This window comes from Heterodontus francisci, chromosome 41 (assembly GCF_036365525.1).
Source record: "Heterodontus francisci isolate sHetFra1 chromosome 41, sHetFra1.hap1, whole genome shotgun sequence".
NCBI lineage: Eukaryota > Metazoa > Chordata > Chondrichthyes > Heterodontiformes > Heterodontidae > Heterodontus > Heterodontus francisci.
In genome coordinates, this window is record NC_090411.1 from 35910307 (window position 1) to 35922970 (window position 12664).

Here is a 12664-nt window from a genome sequence, read left to right on the forward strand (position 1 = left end):
CTGCATCAATCCGTACCATTTTCAGGTATCAGGTTGTATGAAAACACCAAAAAAACTCAGATGGCAAGGCTAAACCTGTGCCAGCATGGATCTAAATGCAGTGGGAGTGGACATTCATGCTGTATATCACTTTCTCTCTAGTTTCTAGTGGCGTAGTTTCGATATAACAAATAGGAGTAGGACACACAACCTTGAGTCTTCTCCACCATTCAATAAGATCATGGCTGATGATCTACCTCAGCTCCACCTTCTCACACTATCCCCATATCCCTCAATTCCCTTAATATCCAAAAACGTAACAATCGCTGTCTTGAATATACTCAACACCAACTCTCCAAGATAATAGATCCAGCAACCCCTTGCTAACCTGTGAGCAGGCCATTCCCCTAGTGTGAAGATATTTATATAGCTGCTTTCCTGACTCCTGATTTTACTGCAAATTTCACTACCATAAGATGAGAAAAAGCCCAGTGGGATTGTCAGTGGAACAGGAGACTTGGAAATCAGCTGGAGGCAAGGCTGCAGATGGAGCAGGAGTTTTATTCCAGTATCACAGCGATGGAGAAGCAGAGCAGACTGGAATGTGGTGCCTGAAGTGAGAACAGAGAACAATGTACTAGCAAACATCTAGCGAGAAGCGAGATAGATGGAAGCCCTAACCCACGATCTTATACATTATATGCTTGTATGCAGGTTTACATGGCCCACAGTGAAACACAAAGTCCATCTTAGAGTCTAACAAGTGGACAACTCGAACGGCCAATAAAACAAGGAAGCTCCAACCCCGGCACTAAATAAACAGCCACAAACATACATGAAAAATGTTTTATTTTTTCATACAAGCACTAACTGCTTTTTAAACGCAGAACTGTACAGATTCCTGACAAAGTATTTTCCAATACAATATCTTATGCACAGGTTAGAACAAAATACATGATGTACAACATTTCTGATTTCTTTTTCCTTTCTTTTTTTCCTCAAAATTGTACAAGGTCTCTAAACGAAAGCTCTCTTCCAAGAACAATTGTGTGTGTTCAGACTGTGAGCCCGACTCTGGGTTACTGTGGGTCAATCAGCAGCACGGGGAACAGAACCCCACCCTGACACAGGATGTACACGTCCTGGTTACTGCAGGTCCCTGTCCTCCAAGTATCTGTACTCGAATGTGAAGCCTTCTTTCTTTCTCTGGCCCCATTTCTCATAGTCAAAGTAAATGTATGTTCCCTGTTGGGTCAGAAAAAAAGCCTAGTAAGATGTAAACATCTGTACAATGGCATCAGTTTACAGAGACATTTTCTGTGAGATGCATCAGGGTTTGAATTTTCACTTGTCCCGTTTGTTGCACAACCCGTCCTGACCAACTATGTTCAATATTAAAACAATCCTAATTCACTGGTCACCAATGTGTGACGAGGTTACCCCACTCCCATCCTTGTTGCTCAGAAGTTCGGCATCAGGCAATGGATTCAAGCAAGTGTCACCTTATGCCCATCATCCAGAGGTCACTGGAAACAATTCCAACACACACAATAACATACATCATAGAATCCGCACCTCACTACTATATTATCTCATAACCCACATCTCTCCTAATACCACGGCCAGTTGCTGGGTGGTTTCACACCATCATTGCATTGCTTATCCATACTGCTCAGGACAGGCATTATCTAACCTATTATACTAAGTGCAAACTCCAGCCCTATTAGCACGAGAAAATTTCAGTGAATGGTGGGAACAGGAGGGATACAGGTAACGTGAGGACTGGGATAGAGAGATTAATACCATGAAATAATATTACACTCAAAGGTCTTACAGTAGAGGAAAATCAAAATGTGAGGATGACATTTAGATGGAAAAAAATGATAGGAAAACAAATTCGAGAAGCAGCTAAGCAAGCTGTCTCGGACACACCACATTCTGAATGAAACCCTGCATCATCCACTCCTGAAGGCACAAAAATTGCCTTTGTTGGTCACTGGACTAATTACGCAAATTTTCAACAACCTGATCCACTAGACCTCAGACTACAGCCTCCAACTCACACAGGTGATGACAGTGGTTCGAGAAATGGCACAGGATGTGCAAATGAGTAGAATCATAGAATCAAACAGCACAGAAGGAGCCCATTCAGCCTACCATGCCTGTGCCGGCTCCAATCAGTCCCATTCGCCCTACTCTTTCCCCACAGCCCTGCAAATGTTTCCTCTTCGAGTATTTATACAATTCTCCTTTTGAAAGTTGCTATTGAATCTTCCACTACCCGTTCAGGAAGTGCAATCCAGATCATAATTTGCAGCTTAAAAGAAATTCCCCTCATTACACCACCCCTCAGGGCTTTTGGCCAAAAAAAAAACCTGTGTTCCCTGGTTATTGACCAGTCTGCCAGTGGAAACACTTTCTCCCTATTTACTATCAAAATCCCTCAATTTTGAACACCTCTATTAAATCTCCCCTTAACCTTCATTGCTCCAAGAACAACCCCAGCTTCTCTAACCTCTCCACATAACTGAAGTTTAAAGAAATGGGTTAAAGGATGCAAGGAATCATTAAAAGTACAATTTTCTGCAGAGAAACGAGCCAGCTTTGCTCACAAGAATCTGTTAGAGGCCAAATTATCTGAAGCACATTCAGGTTTTATCCCAGGACTCCCACATACCAGCCCCAACAGAATAACTGGCTGGTTCTATCAGCAGACTGAGAACCCGGAGCAGATCCATACCTGTTCATATTCGTCTGTGATAGTTTTTGGCTCTTCGTGTCTCTGGAACCACATCATGTACTTGGTGTGGAATCGCCACGACTGCTTCTTCAAAGCTTTAGCAGCTAAATACTGGGACTTGGTTCCCTAGCAAAAGGAAATAAAAAGGTTGCTGAAAGCAGAGTTGCATCAGTTCATAGAATGATACAACACAGGAGAAGGACATTCTGCTATCATGCCTGTGCCAGATGTTTTGAAAGTGCTCTCAATTAGTCCCACTCCCCTGCTCTTTCCCCATAGTCCTGCAAATTTCCACTTCAAGTATTTATCCAATTCAGTTTTGAAAGTTACTATTGAATCTGTATCCACTGCCCTGTCAGGCAGTGCATTCCAGATCACAACTCCTAAGAATAATTCTCATCACCCCTCTGTTTCTTTTGCCAATTACCATAAATTGGTGTTCGCTGGCTATGGACCCTCCTGCCACTGGTAACAGTTTCTCCCTGTCTACTCTTAAATCTCCCCTTAACTTTCTCTGCCCTGAGGAGAACAATACCAGATTCTCTAGTTGCTAGCCTACTTACCATGGTCAACCTTTTGGAAGATTATTTGGAAACAATTTTTTCCTCTCTGCCTCCCCTCCTGAAGGTACAATTCCATAGGTGATGGGTCCTCCCATACCTCACCCAAGTGTCATTAGGTTATTGAACCAGTGAGGGCATCACATTAGCCTAAATCATCTGACATCTACAGACCATTCCCAATGAGGTTAATGAACAATGATCAGCAGCTGGTTATTCCCCCTCCCAACACCTAGGGTTACCAATTCTAAGACATGAGCATCTGTTTTAACAGTGGCGCAGTGGTTAGCACCGCAGCCTCACAGCTCCAGTGACCCGGGTTCAATTCTGGGTACTGCCTGTGTGGAGTTTGCAAGTTCTCCCTGTGTCTGCGTGGGTTTTCTCCGGGTGCTCCGGTTTCCTCCCAAAAAACTTGCAGGTTGGTAGGTAAATTGGCCATTATAAATTGCCCCTAGTATAGGTAGTTGGTAGGGAAATATAGGGGCAGGTGGGGATGTGGTAGGAATCTGGGATTAGTGTAGGATTAGTATAAACGGGTGGTTGATGGTCAGCACAGACTCGGTGGGCCGAAGGGCCTGTTTCAGTGCTGTATCTCTAAACTAAACTAACTCAACATTGAACCAAGGATTGAACCTGCATCCTTCCTGCTCTGTAAGGCTCAGTTAGATTTTCCAAAAGCCATCATGGAAATCCTTTATCCATTACCAGAATTAAAATCATTCTAGAATACATTTGAGGAATTGCTTTTCATTAAATAGTTGATAAACTATACAGTCAAATGAAGAATGCACCAAATCACATTTCAAGAATGAAAAAAATCAGCATTAAAATAGATCTTAATCTCCTTCCACTATTACTGAGCCTCCAAATATAATTATTTCAAAATAATTGTGGGTTAGTACAACAATCTGAGCAATACAGACCAGATACAATCTCTGTTTTGAGTTGAGTTGGCTGATCCTTGGCCTTGCAATGGTGGGGTGGGTGGTGGGGGGGGGGGGGGGTGGTTGCTACACCTGGCCATAGCCACTGGAATAAGGTGGGGGCTGGGGGCGTGCAGGAAATCCAGCTCCCCTCTAGCCACTACTGCTGAACTGCAACACAATGTATACAAATGCTGAGTCAGTAGACTGGTTTCAGCTGTGATGCCTTCATGGTTGAATAGCCATTCTCACCGCCGATCAAGACGCATAGTGAAAGGACACAAGGACACTTGGGCAACGTACAAGACAGTCACGCCCTGTGGAACTATTCTCAGCAAAGTGCTTTCAGGATGGCGATTGTAGAAAGCTGACAAAAAAAAAATTCAAGCTTTTAAAATGCCTTTTAGAATTCAAACAGCAATATGTCATGAGCTGTTGATGTAGAGACCGTGTGCCACAGAACACACTACTTATCCAGCAGAAGTGAAAGGGTATCAGCTGTGCAGGTCAATTTTTAAATTGAGACCATAAAACACTGCTCCCTGCTGTTGCTGAAATGTTTTGTAAAACAGCTTCATATTTACATAGAACTAACTGCACTAATTCATTGCAGTAAAAGCACTGAGTTGTGTTTGAAACACAGGATTTGGGATATATAACAAGTCTTCAGTGCAGGCACACCAGATGTTTGCAGCTGCAAGACATTAACATTTAGTGCCTTTTGCTAATTTATAGCACAGTCTGAATTAGAGGACCACAAAGAACAGACAAGTCATTGAGACGAGGAATTCTTCCTGACAGATTGTAGATGCCTGGAATGCAACATGTGGGGGCAGAACTGTGGGACACACATTCGATATACAGACTCCATGCCAGCTCTCTCAATCTTGGAGATTGACTACTTTTATTCCTTTTCCCTAACTTTATTTCTTTCGCTTTTCAAAGGAAGGGACTTATTTCGAAGTAAATGGAACATGGTACAGGATTTCCTCTGAGCCCTCGAAATGCCCACTTTTCACATGTAAGGCTGGGTAATAAGTAATGGCAAGTCCATCAACTATGGGGGCATTACACATCCTGAAATGACCAAACAGACTTTAATCAGGTTGATTTAATAACCTAGCCCAGGGTAGAGGTCAAAGGGTCAGTGTTAAAGCTCTGGCAACAGACATTCATCCCTTTTGTGAGTAAGAGCACGAGAGCAGACTATTTGAATACAAAATGACTGTGGGAATGTGAAATTACCAATAAACGGGATCTAGCAGCATGGAATTCCCTCAAGCTGCTGCGAAGTCAGAGCCCAATTTCTGTTTTACCCAAGCACAAACCCAATTCATGGTGCCAATGGGAAACCTGAGCAATGCTGTTTGGCTGCCTGTTATAGCATGGTCAACACTGCTCAGACTAATACCCACCTCTAGGTAGTAAAAGATGAAGAAAAGAGTTTCAGTGGACAACCGCTGGTAGAACTCCAGAGTGTCCGAATGGACTGGGGGAATCTGATGGTGATAAGGCGGTGTGGGACATGGATTGCGTGGGAGGTAGTGTCTGTGGGGAAAAAACAGAAAACAAATTCAAATGCTTTTATACAATGAGAAATCTTGGAACTGATTCATTAACATTTCTGTAGTAAAAATATTTTTTAAAATTACTTCATTGGGCAAAAAACCCAATCCATTTTCAGTAATACCATAAACTTAACAGTCTAACTTGGAGTGAGACTGTCAGAATCCTGGGATCATGGCCATGGCACAAGACGAGAGCCAAAGTCTATTAATGTTTCACAATGTTAAATAGGGAGGCACACTGCCTTTCTGTATCCTGCTCTGACCTGTTCCAGCTCTGGAATACAAAAACAAAGACCTACAATAACTACAGCATGAAGGTGCTAACTGGCATGCAGTCTTCAGTACAGACAAAAGCCAACCAATCCACTGACACAAAGATTCCAGTTCCTCACAGCCAAACACACTTTCCTCACTATACCCACAGCTAATCAGGTCAGTGAACTAAATAACTTCATCATGGAAACGAGACAAAGAAAGGAGGCCAAATGAATTACAAATCAACACCAACCACAAGAACAGCTGAAATCCCACAACATGCGTACAACATCTTAATACTAGACTTTAAAACAAACCCTGCCTCTCCCATAATCACCTCCCTAATAATCCAAATAGAGACAAAACAACAGCAGCATAGCCTCACCCCAGCTAACCAAGGACTCTGAAAATGGGAATCCCTTAATCACCTCTAGTACCCAAGACACCAACTGTGCCAGTGGTCACCATTAAACGATATTCCTGGAGCCACACCTGACTTGGTCGGATCAGCACTCAGCAGGAAAGGGTGATCACTGGGATGTTTAGATGCCTTTACCTGTGCATCTTTCCTGTTCATGCATTAATTACATATCATTTGCTGAACAGCAAAGTTTTTTTTAAAAAGCAAAGCCACATTGTGAAGGTTTAGATTTATAGGCTCTTAAATGCAGCCATTGGAATAGAATTTGTAGACATCAGATGTGTCCATTTCTCAGTTATCTACTGATTTTACTGTAATACCGGGAATAACTTACAGTAGCCTCCTTGTAAACCATTACATAGAAATAGACTGATTTATCAGGGGTCTACAGTACAAATGCAGTAGATTCACTGTTTGAAAAGCCCTGTTCAATTAACTCGGAAACCCATCGTATCTAACTGGATGTTCATCTGATAAGCTCATTTTATTGTTTATTCCCTAGATTCAGCTTTTTCCACCACGAGCTGCTACTGACCGTATCCTCTCAGAATCTGACGGGTGAGGCATATGAAGCCAAGCTGATTCCACCATGTGCAGCTGGTATTCTTGGTCCTTAGAAAGATGCACTGGGCTCAGTGGGCACACACCCAGCATAGGCTGAAGGTGAACTTCTGTTGTTTGTGGAACATTAGACGTCATCGAGTTGCTCTGCGAAGATGGGGTGCTGAAGAGATCTGGGGGGAAAAAACCCCACCACTTTTAACACAGATTTTAAACAGAACAGACTTTAACTATTTAAGGCCTGCACAGTATCTTCACCCTACCCCCAGGATGCACCAATGACTAGGACCCAGTCAGATCAAGAGGTGTCAGATATATCAGTAAGGAGTTCTTTGAGTGCAAGAGACCACATCTCTCAAACTTAACCAAACAAATAATCAGCTGTCGCATCATAGAAAAAGAAATCAAATCTATTCATTGATGTCAATTACCAATTAATTGTCCAAGCAATTAGCAGACAATTGTTTAAATAATTCCTACACTACACAAGCTGCTCCCCATCTTAGGGGCTCCAAGCTTCTAACAAAACTGCTTTTGAAATATGAACATACCAATGACACACAACTTAGGAGGAGTAAGTCATTTGGCCCCTTGAGCCAACTCCCCAATTCAATAAGACCATGGCTGATCTGAATGTGGCCTTCACTCCACTTTCCCGTCTGTTCCCCATAACTCCCTTATCTATCAAGAATCTAACTCAGCCTCCACTGCTCTGAGGAAGTGAATTCCACAGACTAACAAGCCTCAGAAAATTTCTCTTCATCTCCATCTTAAATAGGAGATCCTTTATTTTTAAATCATGTCCTCCAGTTCTAGACTTGTCCATAAGTGGAAACATCCTCTCATCCACCCTGTCAAATCCCCTCAGGATCTTATATTTCAATAAGATCACCTCTCATTCTTCTAAATTCCAATGGGTATGGGCCCAACCTGTTCATCCTTTCCTCATAAGATAACCCCTTCATCCCAGGAATCAGTCAAGTGAACCTTCTCTGAACTGCTTCTAATGCAATTTTATCCTTAGGTTAGGAGACCAAAACTGTACACAGTACTCCAGATGTGGTCTCACCAAGGTCCTGCACAGCTGTAGCAAAAACTTCCCTACTTTTATATTCTATTCCCCTTGCAACAAAACATTCCATGTGCCTTCTTAATCAGTTGCTGTACCTGCATACCAAATTTTGTGATTCATGTACCAGGACACCCAGACCCCTCTGTACCATAGAGTTCTGCAGTCTCTCTCCATCTAAATAATATTCTGCTTTTCTATTCTTCCTGCCAAAGTGGGCGAGTTCACATTTTCCCATATTATACTCCATCTGCCAAATTTTTGCTCACGCACAACCTATCTATATCCCTTTGTAGATTTGTTAGGTCTTCTTGACAACTTACCTTCCTACTTATCTTTGTATCATCTGCAAACTTAGCAACCATACCTTCAGTCCCTTCATCCAAGTCGTTAATGTAGATTATAAATAATGGCCACTACGAGATGCAAGAGAGCAGCTAAATGCACCCTGGATCCCATTCAGCCACCCTGTGAAGGGTCAATCATCTGCCCTGTGCCTCAGCCAACAGCAGAGTCCAGGAAGCCATTGTGTGGGAATTTAATGACTTGCCTATTGCACAGTTCTCACAATGGCAACAGTGAAGTGCTAGCTCCGCTGGATTTTTACATTGCATTGTTCAAATTATTGCATATTTTTGGGTGTTGGGTATTACTTACCATCTTTTGACATTTGACCTTTAGCAAAATGTATGTTTGGGAATGTTCCAAATAGAAAGAGGGCAACAGACATAGCAACAAGAGCGGGCCATTCCTCCAAACCAGCAGCTCACCTGTTTGCCCATGTCAGTTCCCTGCAAATCCTATAGGCTCAGATGAATGCAGGCTGCCCTGGTCCACGGTGCATTTCACAGTTAAAAATGAATATTCACTCTTTAAAATCTAGACAGCTGGACTTGCAGCATCAGTAGGACGGTGGAAACAACAGGTTGTATACTAAGGTAACCAAACAGTGGCCTGGGTATAGCAGGGCTGCCCAGGAATTTCTCAGCTATTTATTCCCCTCAATTAGACCATGATAAGTTACACTGGATCTCTTAGCCCATCATTTTCCTGTGGATTACAGACAGATGTTACTCCAGACAGCTCCTAACATATAGCCCGTGACTTTGGATACTCTGCACAGGTACTATGTTTTCAGTTTCCTCTCCTCTTCCTCTCCTGAAAACCTTGACCCCCGCTGGGGTACAGCCTGGGCTTGCGGGTCCTCACCAAACATCCATGAGGGCCTATTTGACAGGAATCAAGGATTGAACTCTGGTCCATTTCCAGCCCCCACCGTAGCCCATTGTGCTGAAGCCAATTATTGCACCCCATTCCTGTCCCTGGACATGGCCAATTGACTCAGCACAGGAACTAAATCCTTGATGTTTAGCTGAAGGCAAAAACCTTTGATAACCCGATTCCAGCATAACACAGATAAGAATGACATTAGAGATTTCACTGCCCCTTTCAGAGGACTGCTGATAGGCAGCTACTCACCCCTCTCATTCAAATGCAAAGACTGGACTTGCTCTTCCAATCCTGCACTCACAGCTGCTCGTTCCGCCATACTTTTTAAAGAGCTCAGAGTCTCTGGAGCCTGCTGTATGTGCAGAAATTAAAACATTAAAAGAAATGAAGGACAAAGACTTAAAAGGTTTTAAACATTTCAAAGTGTCTCACATACAATGACTAGTTTTAAGTGTTCTTAAAGTGATTTTCTGGACACAGCATGATCCCAAGATCAATCAATCTGATCTTTGTGCCATTAGCTGAGGGAGAAAATATCAGCTGGTCTTTGAACTGTGCCATGGGATCTTTTATGTCCAAATGACCATTTAAAAGATGGTATCTCTGACAATGCAGCTTTCTCTTAGTACTGCACTGGAGTGTCAGCCTAGATTATACACTCAAGTTCCACAGTGGAACCTGAACCTACAATCTTCTTACTCAGGTGAAAGTGCTACCAACTCAATCAAGCCAAGTGTTGGTGATAAAAGCCTTTAAATACATGCCTAACAATGTAACAATGTCAGAGTTAAATGTCACTGAAATTTGGCAGTTTGCAGAGGTGAAGAATGCAAGGAACGCTAGTGCACAATCCTCAAGCGCCCAGGAACACTCACAGGAAAGGAGAGCAGAGAATGAAGCCAGCAAGATCAGAACAAGCACTAGGAAAAGTGAAGGGGCAGGGGCTGGAAAGAGGGGGACAAGTTAGAAGAAAAAAATTCAAACAAAACAGATGTACAAACATTCCCTACAGAAAAAAAGTGAAACAAACCATTAGGAAGAACCCCCACTCTGAATTAGTAGCAAGTTGGGCATGAACTGGAGTTTACCTTCAAACTGCAACCCTCACTGATGTACAGATTATGACCTAACACACCACAACATTCTAATCAACAGTCCTTAGCCTTTCAAACAAAAACCACTGCCAGTGTTTTTTTTTATTTACAGCACCCCCCCTCCCAAAAGCAGCAAAGCGAACCTGTAAAACTACCTGGTTCAAAAGTTCGGCTGGTAACTCCATCAAGCTTGAGAAGACCCTCAGTAAGAGGATTATACCACAACAAAATACAAAGATATTGCACCCCGATCAGTACTTCAGAGATTTGTGGTAACAGCAAAGAAAACAAACTTTGGGAGTCCAGAAACAAAACAAACTTTGTTCTTCTACTGAGGTTGGGGGAAGAAAAACGGAGAAAAGAATCCAACATGCAAAGGCAGAAATGACGTCCATCGTATGGGCTGGTATGAAATGAAACATTAAAACAGGGTTTGATGTTGAATTTGAGCAATGTTTTCGATGATGCTGCATCACTAGGTAAAGCCTGCCTCTGTCAGGGACCATAGTTCCCAGAAAAATGGGGTGAAATTATGCAGAAACCCTGGGCTTATTACGTAACCAGAAATTTGATTAATCTAAAGATTTATTTTACATGTGTCTGTCAGTATGCCATTAAGTGATGACTGAACAAAATTATGTTATAGCACAAGACGCTGAAATTTCTTTCTGCGCCTGTAGAGATTACATCTGCAATTACAAGGTTAGCTAACAGGTATTCTAGGAAGTGCTACTTGCCAAAATTATACAAGGGAATTATGATAAGATTCTTCCTGACGATTGTTCCTACATATGTAGGAAAGTACTCATGTACAGATCAAATTCTTCTCTTGGTACATCTGTCAACGTCAGCAATGCCTAACAGTCAACGTTACGGAATGATAAAAATTGTACTGTGAATCAATCGAAGATTCTCAGCATTCAGAAAATCTGTGCCAGGCTGGCCAGCCAGTTTCTGAAAGATACTTGGGCTTTTTTTCCAGAACTTTCAAAGGTTTTAGTCATTGCATGCACTGGAGCGTTCAGTGTAGCAGCACACACTTTTTGTTTTAATTCATTCATGGGATGTGAGCATAGCTGGCATGGCCAGCATTTATTGCCCAACCCGAATTGCCCTCAAGAAGGTGGTGGTGAGCTGCAGTTCATGTAGGGTAGATACACCCAGAGAGCTGTTAGGGAGGGAGTTCCAGGATTTTTACCCAGTGACAGTGAAGGAACGGTAATATAGTTCCAAGTCAGGATGGTGCAACTTGCAGATGGTGGTGTTCCAATGCGTCTGCTGCTCCTTCTAGGTGGTAGAGGTCACATGTTTGGAAGCAGCTGTCGAAGAAGCCTCGACGAGTTGCTGCAGTGCATCTTGTAGCTAGTACACATTGCAGCCACGGTGTGCTGGTGGTGGAGTGAGTGAATGTTTAAGGTGGTGGATTGGGTGACCATCACGCAGGTTGCTTTGTCCTGGACAGTGTCAAGATTTGCTGGAGCTGCATTTATCCAGGCAAGTGAAGAAAGTGTCTTAAATAAAGGCAATTACAAAGGCATGAAGCTAGAGTTGGCTGCAGTGGACTGGGAAATAGGTTCAATGGTAAGACAATAGATGAGCAGACATTTTAGTTTAGTTTAGAGATACAGCACTGAAACAGGCCCTTCGGCCCACCGAGTCTGTGCCGACCATCAACCACCCATTTATACTAATCCTACACTAATCCCATATTCCTACCACATCCCCACCTGTCCCTATATTTCCCTACCACCTACCTATACTAGGGGCAATTTATAATGGCCAATTTACCTATCAACCTGCAAGTCTTTGGCATGTGGGAGGAAACCGGAGCACCCGGAGAAAACCCACGCAGACACAGGGAGAACTTGCAAACTCCACACAGGCAGTACCCAGAATTGAACCCGGGTCACTGGAGCTGTGAGGCTGCGGTGCTAACCACTGCGCCACTGTGGAGATATTTAATTTCTCTCAACAAAGGTATATTCCATTGAGAAGAACGACTCTATGGGAAGGATGAACCATCTGTGGCTAACTAAGGAAGTTAATGATGGTATCAAATTGAAGCAAAGGCGTACAATTCTGCAAAGATCAGTGATAGACCAGATGATTGAGGAAATTGTAGAAACCAACAAAAATGACTAAAGAGGGAGATATTAAAATATGAAAGTAAAGTAACAAGAAATATAAAAACAGACAGCAAGAGCTTCTACAAATGGATAAAAAGGAAGCGAGCAGCTAAAGTAAAAATTGGCCCCTAAGAGGAT

At 42.7% G+C, this 12664-nt stretch overlaps 1 protein-coding gene across 3 annotated transcripts in view; it reads right to left on the reverse strand.

Moving 5' to 3' along the window:
* Nucleotides 1-811: 811 nt before the first annotated feature.
* LOC137353488 (CCR4-NOT transcription complex subunit 3-like) overlaps nucleotides 812-12664 on the reverse strand; it is a 100800-nt gene continuing 88947 nt past the window's right edge. For 2 of the 3 annotated variants that reach the window (XM_068019817.1, XM_068019815.1), the window contains exons 16-20: nucleotides 9556-9658; nucleotides 6982-7180; nucleotides 5618-5750; nucleotides 2720-2845; nucleotides 812-1245 (exon numbers count right to left, since the gene is read on the reverse strand). In XM_068019817.1, the coding sequence (XP_067875918.1) occupies nucleotides 1126-1245; nucleotides 2720-2845; nucleotides 5618-5750; nucleotides 6982-7180; nucleotides 9556-9658 (681 nt within the window). In that variant the 3' untranslated portion in view covers nucleotides 812-1125. The remainder of the gene's footprint in view (nucleotides 1246-2719; nucleotides 2846-5617; nucleotides 5751-6981; nucleotides 7181-9555; nucleotides 9659-12664) is intronic. The other variant, XM_068019816.1, reaches the window with a different exon arrangement.